Source organism: Hippopotamus amphibius, chromosome 12, assembly GCF_030028045.1.
Source record: "Hippopotamus amphibius kiboko isolate mHipAmp2 chromosome 12, mHipAmp2.hap2, whole genome shotgun sequence".
Lineage (NCBI taxonomy): Eukaryota > Metazoa > Chordata > Mammalia > Artiodactyla > Hippopotamidae > Hippopotamus > Hippopotamus amphibius.
The window spans coordinates 38620259-38639802 of record NC_080197.1 but is presented as its reverse complement, the minus strand read 5'-3'; the positions used below and the strand labels follow the sequence as shown (position 1 = coordinate 38639802).

Here is a 19544-nt window from a genome sequence, read left to right as displayed (position 1 = left end):
TAAATAGTTGTAATTTCGGCGTGCCTGTGGGAGAAGGTGAGCTCGGGGTCTTTCTGCTCCACAATCTTGGCCACACTTCACCTAGAATTCTTTACCAGGTGAATACATCTTTCAAAAACAAAGAAGTTTTCAGACATATGAAAGGTGAAAGAATTCATCACCAGCAGACCCACACTGTAAGAAATGTTAAAGCATGTCCTTCAGGCAGAAGAAAAATTACACCAGATGAAAACCTGAATCTATACAAATGAATGAAGAGCACTGGAAATGACTATGTGAGAAAATATATAAACTATATTTTTTATTACTTAAATATCTTTATATTAAAATTGTTTACATGAGAGTAATAAAGTTTGTGAAGTTTATAACATATATAAAGTAAAATTCATGACAACAAATGGATATAGGCCAGGAGGGAAGAAATGGAAGTAAACTATTAGAAGATATTTATGTTGTATGTGAAATGGTATAATCTCACCTGAATGTCAGTGTGATAAAGATGGATACTGCAAACCTTAAAGCATTCACAAAAGTAATAAAACCAAGAGTTAATAGGAACCCAACAAATGAAGTAAAATGAAATCATAAAAAAATGATTGGTTAATTCAAAGGAAGGCAGAAAAAGAGGAAAAGGGACACAAAGACAGATGCAGCAAATGGAAAATAAATAGCAAGATGGTCTAAACACCCAATTATAAGGCAGAGATTATCAGATTGGATAAAAAAAAGCAATATCCAACTGTATGATGCCTACCAAACAAAGGTATTTTAAATATAAAACAAAAAGTTTAAACAAATGCACATACCATGCTAACACTAGTCAGAAGGTAGCTGGGGTGTCTGTATTAATATCAGAAGAAGTGGACAGAGTAAAGAATATTACCAGAGGTAAAGAAGACCATTTCATAATGTCAGATAAAATAAGGGGACATAACAGTCTTAAACATTTAAATACATAATTGACAGGACTTCAAAATACATGAAGCAGAAATAGAACTGTAAGGAAAATAGACACATCCACAATTATAATCAGATATTTCAGTAACTGATAGAAGCAGGAGGCAGAAAATCAGTAAGGATGTAGTACACTTGACCAACATCGTCCACTAGTTTAACTTGGTTGACAGTCCCCTCAACAATAGAAGATACATATTCTCCCTAAGTACACGTGGAACATTTACCAGATAGACCACATTTTAGACCATAAAACAAGTCTTAATAATTTAAGAGAATTTATGTTTTGCAAAGTCTGTTTTCTAACCACAAGGATTTAAATTAGAAATCAATACGAGAAAGATGTCTGGAAAAATCCCCCAACATTTGAGAACTGAATAACACACTTCTGAATAAACCACCAGTCAAGGAAGAAATCAAAGGGGAAATTAGACAGTAGTTGGAACTGAATGAAAATAAAGACATATGTATGCCCCTAAAGCATCTTTGGGGAGTTTATAGCACTAAATACTTATAGTAGAAAAGAAGAAAGGTCTGCAATCAATGACTTCACCTTGTTTTAAGATACTAGAAAAAAAGAGTAAATTAAACCCAGAGTAACCCGAAAGAAGCATGTGATAAAAAACAAATCAGAAAAATAGAAAACAGAAAAACAATGTTTATAGCAGGTTTAATCTACAGTAAGCAAATACCAGAAACAACCCAAATGTCCAACAGGTGAATGTAAAAACAAATTATATATCCCTACAATGGAATATTACTCAGCATTCAAAAGGAATGAACTTGGAACATAGAGGATATATTGGACAATGAAACTGCTCTGCGTGATACTACAGTGGTGGTTACATATCACTATATATTTGCCCGAACTCTTAGAATGTACAGTACCATGAGTGAAACCTAAAGTAAGCTATGGACTGTGGGTGATAATGATGTGCCAGTGGAGGTTCATCAGTTGTAACAAATGTATCACTGAACTGGTCCAGGATGTAATAATGGGTGAGGGGACTTCCCTGGTGGTCCAGTGGTGAAGACTCCATGCTCCCAGGACTTCCCTGGTGGTGCAGTGGTTGAGAATTCACATGCCACACGCCACCTCCCCCCCGCCCCGCCCCCCCCCCCCCCCCCGCAAAAGTGAATGAGGTTGGGGTAGCAGAGGTATGCGTACCTTCTGCTCTGTACTGCTGTGAAGCTAAAACTGCTTTAAAAAGTAAAGTTTTTTTTTAAAGGAATGAAGTATGAATACAGACAAGAGTAAGTGAACAAATGAGTCTCAAAATAATTATGCTGAGTGAAAGAATCCAAAGAAAAGAGACTTCATTTATGTAAAACAAGCAAATTCAAACTAATCTGTAGTGATAGAAAGTAGATCTGTCGTTGCTTGGGGGCGGGAATGGGGAACAGAGCGGACATGAGGGAGGAATTAAAAGGGGCAAGAAGAAAGTTCTGGGGTGGTAGGTATGTTCATTATCTTGAATGTGGTGATGGTTTCACAAGTGTTTAAAAGGTTAAAACTTATCACATAATACACTAAATATGTGCAGTTTATGTCAGTTATACCTCAATAAAGCTGTTTAGAAAACAAAATAAATCTTATTGAGCTTTTACGTGAGCATTTTGAAAAACGTTTTTCCCTAGCTTTCATTCTCATCCATGTTCTTGCCACCACCTGCTCAGTGTAGAACTTCTGTTGGTTTTATTGCCACCAGCCTCTGAAATTATGAGCATTGTCAGGTGAGCTGAAACACCAAGGAGAAACCCAGGGAAGCTGAGGGTGAAGTTTCGTTCTAATTTTCTTCTGGACTTCTGGCAATGTTTAATTCATTCCCAATGAGAATTTGGTGGAATGGAAAGAGCGGGCCAGACTGAGAGGCCCAGAACATGAGCTCATCCTCAGCTGAGGCCTTACCTTGATCAAGTGAATTAATGATTGTGAGCCTAGTTTTCATATCTCTAAAATGGGAGAGTTACTTACTTTACCTGTTTCATGGAGTTGTACTAAGATTTCAACAAGGTTATATCAGCATTATACAAGTATAAAGTAAGTGGTATAATGCTTTTTTTTTTTTCCTGTCCACTTACTCCATCTACTTTTTCTGGTAATTTAAAAGAAGTTTGCAAGAGACACCTATTTAACATGTTGTTTTCCTAGTTTTTATGCTTTAGGGGGAGATAATTAAATTACCTATATTGTTAACTCCTTATTTTTTTGCTTTGTATTGCTACAGGTTTCATAACTTTCTCAGATACTTTTTTGCTATGAAAATAGCACTGGAGGGCAGGTAGTTTCTAGTTGGTACGGTGCTTACTACTTTGCTTAGAAACTTGTATTGTCTCTTATTGACAGTTCGAGTGCTAGACAAACAGTGCTTCTTGAGTGAAAAGGGAGTTATAATAATTTCCCAAATGAGACAGCCTTTTATAAAAGATGTATTGTGGTAAAATATACATAGCAAAATTGACTTTAACCTTTTTTTAAGTGTATAATTCAGTGGCATTAAGCACATTCACGGTGTTTAAATTGTCTGTGTTGCCGAAGGGGCCTTTGTTAAGAACCAAGGCTGCACTCAAGGTCTCCGTCTGCAGTCCCTCAAGAGCAGGAAGGCTGTGTTTGCTGAGCTTCTAAAGCAGCCCTCCTTTTTAAAAAAATGAATGAATTAACTAATTTATTGGCTGCGTTGGGTCGTCAGTGCTGCACATGGGCTTTCTCTCGTCGTGGTGAGCAGGGGCTACTCTTCATTGTGGTGTGCAGGCTTCTCATTGCGGTGGCTTCTCTTGTTGCGGAGCACAGGCTCTAGGCACGTGGGCTTCAGTAGTTGCGGCACACAGGCTCAATAGTTGTGGCTCATGGGTTTAGTTGCTCCACGGCATGTGAAATCTTCCTGGAGCAGGGATTGAAGCTGTGTCCCCTACATTGGCAGGCAGATTCTTAACCAGCACACTACCTGGGAAGTCCTAAAGCAGCACTCTTTTATCCTGGATGCCCCTGTCTTTGAAAAATAGCATCTGGCAAGTTGGCTTTTGCTGATGATGGGGGCAAGGGAAGTGAAGAAGAGTGGTAGAAACAGAACAATCAAAAAGAAATGAAGAGGTGGAAAAGGGAAGAATCAATAAAGGTAGGCACAGAAAGAATTAATAAAAATAACATTGAGTACTTTGTACCAGATACCATTCTCTTAAGCGCCTTTACATGTGTTAACTTTTATTTTTATTTATTTTTTTATTAAAAAAATTTTTTAAGATTATTATTATTATCTTTTCGGCTGCCCTGGTGTGACTTGCAGGATCTTAGTTCCACAACCAGGAATTGAACCTGCACCACCACAATGAAAGTGCTGAGTGCTAACCACTGGACCGCCAGGGAGTTCCCTATATTAACTTTTTTTTTTTTTTTTGGCACATGGGCTTAGTTGCTCCGTGGCATGTGGGATCTCCCTGGAGCTGGGATCGAACCCGTGACCTCTGCATTGGCAGGCGGATTCTTAACCACTGCGCCACCTAGGAAGCCCCCCTGTATTCACTTTTAAATGCTTACAGCTACCTCACGAGGTACTGTAACCCCCATTTCACAGATGAGGAAATCAAGGCACAGAGCTTGCCTAGGGTCTCACAGCCACTGGAGCTAGTGGGCTCCAGGGCCCACACTCTAACCACTGTGCCTCCTGTCTCTAGGGCTGTTTCTTTTACACATCCTGACCATTAGAACAGGGAAATAGTATGGGTTGAAAATATTGGGCAAGTGTCAATTGAGGGAAACCAATGAGTTAACCAGGATGTCACTTTCGTTTTCTGACCACATTAGTGACCACAGAGAGGTGCTGAGGGGGTGGGCTTCTAAGGTCACAAACCTGCTGCAGAACCTTCCCTCGGGTGGGTGGCCTCCTCTGGGACCTCCTGGTTGGCTTGGCACCTCCACCTTGTTGAAGCTTTGGAGTGGCTGGCAAGGTCTGCATACCTGCTGGAGGTGCCAGGGAAAGCCAGGACCCTGAGGAAAGTGTCCCTGGAGCCAGCCTTGTCGGCTGCTTTGGCTTTCTGATGAGTCAGTGTTATCAGGGACCCCCATGTCATCAATACCAGGCACCTTGGCCGTTGAAGGTGAGCATGTCCTGGGTAACTGTAATTAGGTTAAGTAGGGATTTTTGTGGTGCCAGTGTGCACTCCTTTAATAAAATAAAGAACCCAGAAGCTCAAGGCTTCTCAGATAGGAAAAAAAAGGAGGGGACAGATTCACTTGCATCTAAAAATAGTTCTTTGTTAAAAATTTACTTAGGGCTCCTTTAAAGAGCAAGTTTTTCCCGTGTGAATTTGTGAAGTGGCTCACTTTATCCATTTGTAAGTGCTGTGCTCTCACTTGTAACTCACCCTGTGGGCATGTCACTATTGTTCACTGCATTTCTAGTTCTGGGCCTTGCCCATTTGAAGTGAGATGAGGTCTGAAGAAAGTGACATATGTCTCTCTAGGTAGAAGCATCTCATAGCAGCTTCATGGTTCTCTGTGACATCTGTCCTAGTGATGTTTATGGAGATGGTGATGTTACAAAGTGGTGGTGCTTCCTGACAGGTTCCTGAGCAACTAGGATTAGCAGAAGTCTCTGCTGACTTGTGCTGGACACATAGCCAGAGCAAGAAATAAATTGTTATTCTTCATGCTGCTGGATTTGGTGGTGGTTGTTGCTACAGTGAGGTGTAGCCTATTCATGCTGATACAACCCCCCATTTTTGAAATCCTTTATTATATACAAGAAATATATTTTAAAATCTTAAATATACTGAAGCATATGTGGTAAATTCTCTACCCTCATCTCCCCTGACATGAACCATTTCTCCCCCCATAACCGCATAGACGCATGTTCCTTGTTCCTGACAACTGCCTGTCACCCCAGTGTGCTGGTGCATGGTCCCCTGTGTGGGGGACAGAAAGTTAATGTGCTGGGATCATAGCTTTCATTTATACAAGCAACAAAAATTGGTTGTGAGATATAATGGAAGAGAAGACCAAAAAAGTCAATAACAAAAAAACGCCTATAAGGAATAATGCCTTGGAAAGAAATATGCAAAATCTGTAAAAGGAAAACTTAAAACATTCTTGGAGGACACAGAAGTAGACTTGAACAAATGGAAGGACCTGTGTGTTTTTGAGTTGGAAAGCTCACATCATAAACTGCCTAATCTCCCTAAGTTTGATTATTCCTTTAACAAAATTCCAAGTAAAAATGCCAGCCTGGTCCTTTTGGGTTCCACACTAGCTGATGCTGAACAGACAACATGTGGGAGTGCCAGGAGCCCTGTGGAGGGGAGTGTGAGTAGAGACTGGACCATGCTGCCGTGTTCAGGTTCTGCACGATGGCAGCAACTCTGAGTAACAAGCCAGTGAGACAGGATGGAAATTCCAGAAATGTGAATACAAAGAACATCTGCACGATAGACTAATAACAAAAGAAAAAAATATTTGCAACTCATTTAGATAAGGAACTAATTTCTCGAATAAAGAGCTTCTGGGAATTGAAAAGAAAAATATCAAAAACCCAATGAAAAATGTGCAAAGGACATGCATGATTAATAGAAAAAGAAATACCATATCCCTTCAGTATGTGAAAGGGTGCTCAATCTACTTATTCATAATTAGGGAAATCAGATCAAAACTACACCAAGATGCAATTTCTCACCTATCAAATTGGCACGCGTGCATTTAGACAACCATTTTGCTAGTGAGGCTTTGAAGGAAGCAGGAATTTGGGTAATCTGTGAATCACAGATGCATTTACTCTTTGATCAAACAGTTTCCATTCTAGGGCTATCCCATGTGTACTTGCACATACAGAATTACCTTTGTACAGGTGATTCATGGTGGCACTGACTGCTGGAAACAGCCTCAGTGTCCAGTGGTAGGAGACTGGTTTAATGCCCTGGGATGTATTGACCCAGTGAAATACTGTGGGGCTGCAACATAGCTGTGAATTGACAGGAACAGGTTCGCTGGGTATTGTTGAGAGAGAAAAATCAAAAGATGTGAAACTGTTTACAATGTGTAGTGTGCCCACTTTTGTATGAGAAAAAGAAGGAATGAGAACATGTACATATATTTGCATAAGGAAATGCTGGAAGGATAAATAAGTAGCTAATAAAAGTGGTTATCCGAATGCATGGAGGTGAATTGTCAGTGAGACTGTGTTGTTTTACTTTTTGAAATATGTAAACGTATGACCTTTAAAAAATTTATTGGTAAGCCAAAAACAAAAATAAGCATGTAGAATATAAGCTCATGTCAGCATGATACCAGCTACTTTACCAAATTAGTACTAACAACTGCATGCACATCGCTGGAATCGCATTGCTCTGGTGAGTCTGCTCACTCAGCTTCACCTGCTCCCCAGTTGGGCTGGAAATGTAGGCACTTCACATCATCAGCTCTGCCCTAGGGAAGGGCGGGTACAAGCTTCTGGTGATCTGCTAGCCATCTCCACCACAGATCCTAACTGTACATGGAATCAAGTTTATAAGAACATACTACGCTAGTATGTTAACAGAGGCTCCTATAGGTTCATATGATTTGAGGTTATTTTTATTCTCTTTTCGATGCTTTTTTGCAGTTTGCAAGTTTTCTACATTTATCTGTTATCAGAGAGGGCATAAAGCTATGAAAAAGTAACTCCTGTTGAATATTGCAAACATGCTCTATTTTCCTCTCACAGACTGTGTTGCAGAGAGGACATCTGTGCAGAGCCTTCCTGACATGCTGGGATGTGCTCTCCTCCTTTGTGGTCAGTCTTTCAGAGTGGATGGAATTGCGTGGTCAGAGAGCAGGGCCCTCTGGCAGTGGGCAGAGTGTTTGCTCATACTTACTGTTTTGATATTTTCAGTATTCCTTTTTTGCTGCTGTGCAGTTTGCTGGATTCTTAGTTCCTGCACCAGGGATCGAACCTGTGCCCCCTGCAGTGGAAGCGAGGAGCCCTAACCTCTAGACCATCAGAAAATTCTCTTTCAGTATTCTTATTCTTTGCCAGTAACATAGGTGAAGATGGAACTTCATTGCTTAATTTGTGTTTCCACATGTCATCTTAGTGCTACATGTTTCGATAACAGGAAATGTCACAAAATAGCTCTGTAGCCCTTTGCACTGAAGATAAATTCCCACAGTATTGCCTCATTGTGAGTCTTTGCTTTGTCCAAATGAAAATGGAAGGAGAATGATTTCAAGAGCTACTTCAGTAGAGTCTCAGGATGGCCTTGACCCAGAGGGCAGGATGGCATGGTCCTGGGGGATTTGGTCACCCTGTTTCCTGCTGCAGTGCAGCAGGAGGCTTTTCTACTCCATTCTCAGCACAAGAAACCCCAGGCTTAGAGATTCTCAAGTGGTTGGAAATGCAGATGCTTATGTTTGTTTTTTCTAAAGCTGCCTTTTGTACCTTCATACTCTTCTGTTTCATTGGCAAGTCTACTATGTATTACACTTAAAATTAAATCTTTTTTAAAATAAATTTATTTATTTATTGGCTGCTTTGGGTCTTTGTTGCTGTGCACGGGCTTTCTCTAGTTGTGGTGAGTGGGGGCTACTCTTCACTGAGGTGCGTGGGCTACTCATTACAGTGACTTCTCTTGCTGTAGAGCACGGGCTCTAGGCTCCCGGGCTTCAGTAGTTGTGGCACGTGGGCTCAATAGTTGTGGCTTGCGGGCTCTAGAACACAGGTTCAGTAGTTGTGGCACACAGGCTTAGTTGCTCTGTGGCGTGTGGGATCGAACCTGTATCCCCTTCATTGGCAGGCGGATTCTTAACTACTGCACCACCAGGGAAGCCCTAAAATTAAATCTTGATCAAAGACATCTATCTCATCAACCAACATTGTAACGAAAAGTAAAATGTCAATCATCTTATTTACTGCCTGGCACGTAGTAGATGCCTGATAAATATTTGTGAAATGGATGGAAATTCAAGTGAAGAAGCAAGACTTTTCATCTGCTCTCACTGATCCTGTAAAATATTATTCTGAATATTCTAGATATGGGAAGTTAAGAAAATGTTAAAAGGTAAACCTATAAAGAGGAATAAAATTTTTCACTGCTTTCTTGCAGATAATGAATTTTTAACTGGAAAACTCCAGTAAAAATCAACCAAAAAATTCTCCTAACTAATGGAGCTTAGTAAGATTTTTCAAATGCAAAATAAATATACAGCAATTAATAGCTTGCTTATATACCAGTAACTAACCAGCTAGAAAAATGTAACAGAATATCTGAGTTAAAAAAAAAAAAGTAAAAAAAAAAAGTAACAGGATCATCTCTATGTCACATTAAGGACAAGAACTGTACAATAGCTAAGAATAAATATATAAGAAATATATACAGTCTTTATGCAGAGAATTTTTCAGTTACTGAGAACATAAATAATACTTGTTTAAGTAGAGAGATACATTTGTCTTTATTTTATTTATTTATTTTTATTTATATTTTTGGCTGTGTTGGGTCTTCATTGCTGGGCATGGGCTTTCTCTAGTTGTGGCGATCAGGGGCTACTCTAAGTTGCAGTGCATGGGCTTCTCAGTGCGGCTGAGTAATACTCCATTGTATATATGGACCACATCTTCTTTATCCATTCATCTGTTGATGGACAGTCTGCCTCAGTTTCCCTTTAGGGAAGGCAGGGTGCAAGGTTATGAGTAGGTGCTGGGAACACAGATCTCCCACGGTTTCAGACAGCAAGCCAGGGATCAGGGACTGGGCGGTCAGCAGAAGGGTAGTCGGAGTGGGAAGGCTGCCCTGTATTTTTTGCTCCTGAGCTCACCCCCTCTCTGGGAGCTGAGGAAGAAAACTGGGATTCTTAGCATTCTTTTCTAAACTTTCATATATTTCTTCTGTTTTTTTAGAGTATCTGGCCCTCTGTAGTCCAGAAACCTTCTGTTTACCTTTTGCAGAGAATGAACCTTCAGTCTTTTGGTGGGGTGGGGTAGTGGCCGCATCAGTGAGGTGGAGTCCAGAGGGATTTTTCACATTGTCCTCCTGATTTGGGTCCCAGCCTGAGCCCCTTCCACAGGCACTGGAGGCACCTGTCACGTGCCTTATCTCTTTGCATGCTGACTTAGAACTCTCCTGGGGTGTCAGTTGAATTTGGAAGCTTTCCAGATTCTAAAATTTGGATGTCTCTCCTCTTATTCTTTGCCCCTAGGGTTTTGTGCTAAAAACAACAACAACAGCACAAAATTTACTGTCATTTTAGTGGGGTTTTGGGAAAGAACAGTTAAATCTACAATCTTTAGCCCTGTATATTTAATTTTAACGTCTTTTAACAAGGCTGCATTTTAGATGGAGAGAAACTATTGGGTAACTATTTAGGAATATATAAACTCAACCCTACTTCCCACCATATACCAAAGTATATTCTAGGATTAAATGTAAAATGTAAAACCCTAAAAGAAAAATAAGAAAAAAAATTTTTTTAATTGACATATAGTTGATTTACAATGCTGTGCCTATCTCTGCTGTACAGCAAAGTGACTCAGTTATATACATGTATACATTCTTTTTTGTATATTCTTTTCCATTGTGGTTTATCACAGGATATTGAATATAGTTCCCTGTGCTATACATCAGGACTGTTGTTCTAAATGTAGTAGTTTGCATCTACTAACCCAAAACTCCCAGTCCATCCTTCTCCCCACCCCCCACCACTGGTAACCAGAAGTCTGTTCTGTATGTCTATGAGCCTGTTTCTGTTTTTTAGATAGGTGCTTTTGTGCCATATTTTAGATTCCACATGTAAGTGATATTGAATGGTATTTGTCTTTCTCTTTCTGGCTTACTTCACTTAGTGTGATGATCTCTAATTGCATCCATGCAGTTAGATGGATAATGCCATTGCAAAAGGCATTATTTCTTTTTTTTTGTTTTTGTTTTTTTATGGCGGAGTAGTATTCCATTGTATATATGTACCACATCTTCTTTATCCATTCATCTGTTGATGGACATTCAGGTTGTTTCCATGCTTTGACTATTGCAAATAGTGCTGCTATGAACATAGGGGTGCATGTAACTTTTTGAATTATAGTTTTGTTCAGGTATATTCCCAGGAGTAGGATTGCTGGATCATATGGTAATTCTATTTTTAGTTTTCTGAGGAACCTCCACAGTGTTTTCCATAGTGGCTGTACCAACTTTTTTTCTTTTTTTTGATATTTAGATAGGTATATTTTATTCAATCAATTCATAAAGACAGTGGCTGTACCAACTTACATTCCCACCAACGGTGCAGGAGGGTTCCCTTTTCTCTACATCCTCTCCAGCGTTTGTTATTTGTAGACTTTTTAATGATGGCTATTCTGAGCAGTGTGAGGTGGTACCTCATTGTAGTTTTGATTTGCATTTCATTAGTAATTAGTGATGTTGAGCATCTTTTCATGTGCCTACTGGCCATCTGTATGTCTTCTTTGGAGAAATGTCTGTTAAGGTCTTCTGCCCATTTTTCAATTAGGTTGTTAGTTTTTTTGTTGTTGAGTTATATGAGCTGTTTGTATATTTTGGAGATTAAGCCCTTGTCTATTGCATCGTTTGCAAATATTCTCTCTCATTCTGTAGGTTGTCTTTTCTTTTTTTTAAAGATGTTTATCCTGTGTGAAGGTCAGAGAAGAATATATATCCATAGAGGAAGAAAGCATAAAGAAAAAGACTAATACAATAAGAACAGAAAAAAATTAAAAATTCTCTTATAATTCCAAATATTCCCAAATAAAAAGACAAATGACAGAGGGAAATATTTTAAAAATATATGAAATGTCAGAGAGAGGGGTGATATCCTTAATATATGAGCGATTGTAAGAGGAGAGCACGATTAGATTGAACAGCCAGGGAGACTTTGGAGCAAACAGCCTTGAAGCTGAAACCTGGAGGAAACACAGGGCTGGGGACATAAACCGGTCTCAGAGGTGAGGAAGCACTAGGCCCATGCAGGCAACTGACAGCTGGAGGGTCAGATGTGGGCAGTGCTCCTGGGACCTGTTTCAGATGCTCTTGCATGTAAAGGTTTAAGTGGGCAGTGGTATGACCAAGTGTGCATTTGAAAAGAGTCTCTGGCTGCATAGCAGGCAGGCTGAGGTTGGGGATTCCATTTAAGAAGTCTCTTCAGAAGGCCAAGGTACTGATCTCTGGAATGGGGTGGCTTCACCCAGGAGGTGGGTGAGACACAGTCATTAAGATATGGGAAGGAAATATTGGGATGTCTAATTATATTCATAGTCAGATATTAACCACCCAGTTATACATGTGTATAATTTGATACATATGTATATATTGAGGGCATGCTCCAAAAATGTTACCGATTGAATGTGTAATCAAGAGAGTTTAGGCCTGCTGGTCTAGGCAAGATATGTGGCTGACCTGGAGCAGAGAAGCAGCAGGCAAGGTGACTAGAGGTGGATAGATTGGAAATGTTTTAGAGACTTGGTGTGCATTGAAAGTGGAGGTGGGGCAAGAAGGGACTATCAGGAATGACTGCTGGGGGTCTGCCTCTGGCACACGTATTTGCTGAGATGGAGAACTAGAAGAGGAGTGGATGGAAGCAGAGTGGGGAGAGGGTAGAAGATCAAGCATTTGGTTTTAGATGTGTTAGTATTGATTTGCCTGTGAGATTCCACATGGAGACACTGAAGACAGCTGGGTGTTCAGAGCTAGAGCTCAGTCCTTTCAGGCCTACACACTGTTGATCTGACCTGAGTGTTGGTCAGGGCAGAGCAGGTCATGCAGCAGAACCCCCGTCTCACTGGTGTTTCTTACCCCACTGTGTGTCTGACGTGGACTCTGCTTTTTGTGGTCACTGAGGAGCTGGGCCAGCAGTGCCTCCAGCTCCACACACCCTCCCTCCACCTTGTGGACTGTTGCAGCTCCTGAAGCATACACCCAGAAAGGGCGTGGTTTCTCTGCTCATGTGTCCTTAGCCAAAGTGAATCACTTGGCTTCCCCTGACTCTAAAGGGAGAGGGGGATGTGCCATCCTACCCTGGGCCCAGGAAGGCACAGAGCCAGAGAGAACGGTGAGGAGCACTGGCAACTGCCGTGTAACTCTGTGCAAGAGCTGGTGGGCTCGGCGGTTTTTAGCAGATGACAGTTGAGTAGCACAGAGCACCGTGCGCCCCACTTTGCTGCCTTAGGGCACGTCCTGGGGGGCCTAGGGCAGAACACTGCCCAAGCTGAGCAGGAAGATCCTGGGACTCTGCTAGAAAGTGTAAGTGCCCTGGGGACCGAGGGCCGCAGAAGTGAGGTGGGTCTGACTGTGAGCTGCCAGCACCAGATGGGGTCCACCCCTGAGGAGACTGGCAGCCCCACCGCAGCCCTGTGCCTGCTTCCTGCTTAGCTTCCCTTCTGATGCTGTGTGCAGTGTTACCCGAGTCATTTCTGGAGCATGAAACTACTGCTTTTAAGCACTAATGTGGTTAAAGAGTAATTGTAATTTAAGATACCAGAGCAGGAGATTAGAGCTCAGCTGGGTAGCTTGACCAAGCAGGGCTGGACAAAGCCAGGACATGTTCGCTTCCTGCCAGCCCCCGACAGAGGCCCTTTTAGTTCAGCTCAGTGTTCCTTCTCCATGTGTGAGACTGAGATGGTAACCATGCTGAGCATTTCACTTCCTTGTTCATTTACTCTGCACAATGGGCCTTTCAGGTAGATTCCATTAGAGTTGAGGACACTGAGGCTCAGAGAGTCGATTTGCCTGGCATCTGGGCTGTGAGGAGAGACGGGCCAGCTCTGTCCCCACTGCTATGCAGAGCCAGGTTGCCTCGCACTTCTCAGGTGCTCCCGCTGGAGGGAAGCACCGCAAGGGCCCACCACAAGGGCTGTTTTACTGGATGGGGGCCTTTTCTGAGTCTTCACCCAGCACTCTGTTCCCTCCCCTGACAGAGGAATCAGGCAGGTTGTTGAAACATCTACCTCGGGAATAGGAAGTTGAAAAGCAAATCACTATCAGTTTGGAAATTGGAGGGGAAGCAGGTGCCAATTCCTGCACCTGCCTCCTGACTTTCACACATTTTCCCAGAACTGCAGCCCTTCTGCCTGTCTGGGTGCGTTTTAGGGTTGCTTACCAGGGCCCATGGAGGAGGAGTTGGTCCTCAGGTTGGTGCCTGAAGGGCTCCAGTCCTGGTGCTGGAGAGGTGGGTGCATCTACGGCAGCAGTGGGTGTGCTGGCTGAGATTATGCTTCCAGGAAAGAGAGGGTGGCAAGTTCCCAACAGTTTTAAACCATTGGGTGTCAGAGCAGCGCACAGGAAACGGCTGTCTGGAAACAGATAGGCTGAGTTGCATGTAGAATCTTACAAGCACTGAGCATTTATTGCCTACGAGAAGTCTGAGGACTTGTGCCAGCTGCCCTGCATATGGCCTGTGGGAAATGAAGCCTCCACAGCATCAGATGCTGGGAGCAGGCAGACCAGCAGGAGTTACTGTGAGGTCCTGGTCTTAGGTGTCATTTGTCCTGTTCAGTTTGGCAGATGCTGTTTGACTGGAACACACTTAAGGTATGCTTTTGTTTTTCACCTCCAAAGTGCAGGAACTACGTTGATGTAAACAGGCTCATTCACTGAAGTTTTCCTCCATAAAGAACATCTTTAGGACGTCCTTGGTTCTTAGATTTGGCTTCTGTTCTTTCAAGAAAGGCCTCTCTTTATCTGCCCATCAGTGCTTAATATTGTTGCCATAGATTCAGAGCTGAAAGTGGGGAAGAAGATGACAGGCTCCTTAAAGTATAAATGACAACTTTTATTTGGTGGTATGCAATGAAGAATCTTTAAAAATATATACCTTCTCAGTTTGCTCAAAGAAGAGGTTTTGCTCTTTTGGCCGGTAATGGTTTAAAAAAAATTTTTTTTTTTAATGACAACTCCATCCATCAGAAAGTTTTCTTAGATTGAGCTCAAGAGACACAGTCTTTCTTGGAAGGCCGCTGTGCTCACCACTATACCACCAACGCACATTAGTCTTTCTTGTTAAACATGATGAGCTCAGCCTCATTCTTTTTTTCTGTCTTGACGTTAAAATGGGGACAGGGCTTTGTTTAAAATCTTCGTTTGCTATCTGTTTTCCTTTGTTAGCAGAGAATGAGAGTGAACCCCTGCTAGCCTTGACGTCCTGCATGAAGTGTTTTCCAGCTGCAGATCGACAGAGTATCAGACAGGGTTTACTTCTTAACACCTGCTGGTTCCACATAACACAGAATTTCCAGCTCTCACCTCACAGAGGACATGTAGCGCTTATATAAGGCGGGGGCCTTTGGGAACGATTGCACTGCTTTTTTTCCTATTTCCTGTTCCAAAGACAGACTTTGACAGCTCAAACTTCTTACAAAAAAATGTTTCCATTATTCAAAGCAGTTTAATTATGTTTGAGTATCTCTTTAGAAGGCACAGAAGGAGAAGAACAAGAGAGGTAGGAAAGAGAAAGCCCAGGTCAGATAAGCGAGCATACAGAGAAGCCGTGGGGCCAGTTTCTTTGTCTGAACTGCTGGAGGGGGTGTGAAGACTGTTGTTCTAAGAAGATGGAATGGGTGGCCAAGAGCTGAGCAGACCAGACAAGTTCATTTTCTTCTAGTATAACCTTTATTAATTTTTTTCTAACAGTACAATCCTATTTGCATAGCATTTTGCAGACTTAGTAGTTCAGCTTGCCAGATTTTGCTTGGTGTAGTCACGTTCCCCAGGCCGCTTGGCATCCTGTGTGTCTCTGTGAATGGTCTGACCCAAGAATGTCTTCCTCTTGGACATCAGGAAAGATGGGCTGCAGTTCAGTTCCACATGGACCATGTGCTCATATGCAAGCCTCAGTTTCTGAGCTAGAACCTGGGACTTATATAGTGATATAACATTTTATCCCAAAAGGCATGAGGCCTGGCAATTGATGCCGAAAAGCCAGAATACTTAAAAAGTCATCCATAAATGTCAATGAACTTCTGTGGAAGGACCTGTTTTGGCACCAGAGCTGAGGTCAATTGCTGGGGTTTGGGGGGGGGTGTTCCTCCCACTGTGGGCATTGTGAGTCAGTAGGTGCCTCCTTCCCTGCCCTTCCTGCCCCAGGCTCTCTGTAGACCCTCCTTCCTGCTCCTCTCCTGCTTCCAGGACAGCATGCACCCCTGTGTCTGGCTTCTACCTCCCACAGTAGTGAACTGGCACTGCAGGTAGGAGTAGTCTTTACAGCCAAATTCTGGTTGTTGGTTTTTGCTTACTGCCAGTTGCAGTTTCCTGCTTCATTGAATTTATTTGATTGTCGAGGCCAGAAACTTTTTGTATGTTTGCTTATGAAACTGGTTTAAGTCTTAAAATTAGAACTTCAGGTCCTGTCCTGAGAGATTAAAGGGTTCATTTGGCCACTCCAGGGTGGCTTCCTTTGTCTCCAGTTCTCTGTCCCTCCCAGGTTTATACGGAGTCTCTCAGGAAGGATTCAGGCGTGCTCAGCACCCTTACTGGCCTGTTCCAAACCCCAGGGGAGGGGAGATGCTGTGCAAAAAACTCTGAAGTGCGGGTAGTGGCGCATTAATGATCAGGGGCATTGAGTCTGGCTCGGCAGGGATAGAGGGAAAGGCCGTGAAGACAAAGTAAGTGGCAATGTTGCAGGAAAGAAATGGACTGGAGAGGATGGTCACATCCCAGGTCTCAGGTGAGTCCCTGGGGTGGCTGCTGAGTGTGGGTTCTTGACTTCACGCAGGAAAGAATTCAGGAGCAAGCCATAGTAAAGTGGTAAGAAGGTTTATTTAGGGAGATACACACTCCATAGACAGAGTGTGGGCCATCTCAGAAGGCAAGAGGCACCAGGGTACAGGGTTGTCAGTTCTTGTAGAGGTGGGTAATTTCATAGACTAATGAGTGGGAAGTTTATTCCAACTATTTTGGGGAAGGGGTGCGGATTTCCAGGAATTTGGCCACTTCCCACTTATTAATCTTTTATGGTTGGCCCTGGAACTGTCATGGTACCTGTGGGTGTGTCATTTAGCTAACATATTACAGTGAGTGTGTATTACAGTGAGCATATACTGAGGCTCAAGGTCTAATGGAAGTCGACCTAGTTGGTTCTAACCAGTTTGTGTCCTGGCCTCAATGGCTATCATTCTTTTAAAGGTTATGCTCCGTCTCCTTTCTGACTCAGCAAGTGCTGAGGTGCTTAGGGGCTGCCTGGTGGGCAGGTGGCTGTGGACTCCTCAAGTGTGGCCAGGTCATACTTCAGACCAATACAACTACAATTTTTTTTTCTTTCTTTTCTTTTTTCTTTTTCTTTTTCTTTTTCTGGCTGCACAGTGTGGCATGCAGGATCTTAGTTCCCTGACTGGGGAGTGAACCTGTGCCCCCTAACCGCTGGACTCACAGAGAATTCCCAAAACTAGAATTTCTGAAGCAAGTTCCAGACATTGATATTTTATAAATTTCTCTGAAGATTCTAATACACAACCAAGTGACTGTCAACCAGAGTAACTTTCAGTGCAGATGCTTGGTTGAAGACCCAAAGTATAAATAGAAAAAAAACTGTGGAACCCTTAAGTGTAGCTGGAGCCCAGAGAAGGTTGTGGTTCTGATAATTTTCTGCATTAATGATCATGGAGCAGTAATTCTTTGATCAAACATTCACTGAGCAGAAACTATAAGTGTGGCATTGACTTAGGTACCACAGAGACAAACGTGAAAGACAAGGTCACTGCTGGAAGGACTTCATCTGTTGGAGAAACAGACAGCCAGACCCGATGATGCTGCTGCTGGGAGAAAAAACTTTTCCTCCATCAATTTAGATCTGAAGTAATTGATAATAGATTAACAGGAGAAAAGTTTGTTATGCATGTGGGAGTGCTCTATAAAGAGAGTAGCTCCCCACACAGCCGGAGGGAAAGGGTTTAATATGCCAGTTTCATAAAGGGGAGGGGCAGGACTAGGGCTTTAGGGCTTTTAGGATGGAAGGTTCTGATGAGGCTTGTTGATACAGTGTTTTTGGATGTCCTATGCCCAAGGTCAGTCACCTCCCTGCCTGGAGACCTCCCCAGAGGCAGTTTGTGGCTGCTGTTCTCCTAAAGCTCTGCTCTAGGCAGAGGAGGGAATTTCAGATGAGATTTCTTTCTGCATCTGTTAGAGATCAGATGTTTTCACTTTGAAGTACTTTTAACCATTTCTTGTGGGTTATCAGTCCCCACATTACCCCCCACTTGAAACCTCCCAAGAAGTTTCACAAGCAAGGAGCTGGTTGATTGCTAGAGAGGACTCAGCGGAGAAGGTGAGAAGTAGGCAATCTGCAGTAGGAAAGAAGACCTTAGGTTAGAACAAGGAAACAAACAGAAAAAGGTTAATTGTTGGAGCACATTCTAAACCCAGTTTCTGAGTCCAGAGGGCAGTCAGTCGAGAAGATTTTTTTTTTAAATAAATAAATAATTTTTTTGCTGTGCCCAGGCTTTCTTTTTAGTTGCGGTGAGTGGGGGCTACTCTTCGTTGTGGTGTGCGGGCTTCTCATTGCCATGGCTTCTCTTATTGCAGAGCATGGGCTCTAGGTGCATGAGCTTCAGTAGTTGCAGCACATGGGCTCAGTAGCTGTGGCACACGGGCTTAGTTTTTCCGCGGCATGTGGGATCTTCCTGGAGCAGGGATCGAACCCGTGTGCCCTGCGTTGGCAGGCAGATTCTCAACCATTGCGCCACCTAGGAAGCCCAAGAAGATTTTTAAATGTTGAGTCTGAAACATTTTTAGGTGGTGGAGTGAGGATCGCAGTGACAGTAGGATGGATTTCTGATGGCAGGGGTGGGGGGGTGGGGGGGTGCGGGGGGGAATTTACAGGAATTAGGCCACTGCTCACTTTTGGCTTTCTATGGTTGGCCTTAGAACTGTCATGGTGCCAGTGGGTGTGTCATTTACCTTATGCATTACAATAAGCATGTATGAGGCTCAAGGTCTACTGGAAATCTAATCTTCTGCCATCTGGTTCTAGTTGGTCCTAAGCAGTTTTTGTCATGTCATTTGGCTATGTCATTCTTTCAGAGGTTGTTCCTTTGCCTCCTTCCCTCCTGTTTCAAGAGGACAACTGCTTTTATTAAACTGACACTGCTAAACTGGTTTTATTTATACATGAACTTGAAAAATATTTGGGTTCTTATACTTCTGGGAGCTTTAGGAATAGTTAATTTAGCACTTATTTCTCTTTAAGTCAGTTAGAACAGAGCTCCTTTAAGGGACTTTATAAATTAATTTGACAACACCGTCCTGGGCTAGGAAAACATCACATGTACAATGGACGCTTGAACAACACGGGTTTGAACTCTGCAGCTCCACTCACCCACGGAATTTGTTTTACCAAAGATGTACCACAGTACCGCATGATCCACGGTTGGTTGGAACCTCAGAAATGGAGTGCCAACTCTAAGTTCTGTTCTGATTTTCAATTGCACGGACAGTTGGCACCCCAACCCCCTTTCTGTTCAAGGGTCAGCTATAGGTTACATACATGCATACACACACACACATACGTACATCCATATGTAGACAGACAGATCCAAAGAGAGATCTTACTGCAACTCATTCTGATAGCTGAGCCACCAGTCAGCATAATCACAGTCACACAAAACTCACCAGCTTATGAAATGTAAGAGCTGGTT

General features: G+C 42.5%; 1 protein-coding gene across 3 annotated transcripts in view; it reads left to right on the top strand.

The window, feature by feature from the left end:
• Nucleotides 1–19544, top strand: part of ABHD12 (abhydrolase domain containing 12, lysophospholipase) — a 61628-nt gene that overhangs the window by 21083 nt on the left and 21001 nt on the right. For 2 of the 3 annotated variants that reach the window (XM_057703665.1, XM_057703666.1), the window contains exon 2: nucleotides 99–275. The exons of the other annotated variant lie outside the window; for it this stretch is intronic. In XM_057703665.1, the coding sequence (XP_057559648.1) occupies nucleotides 268–275 (8 nt within the window). In that variant the 5' untranslated portion in view covers nucleotides 99–267. The remainder of the gene's footprint in view (nucleotides 1–98; nucleotides 276–19544) is intronic. 3 annotated transcript variants of the gene reach the window in all.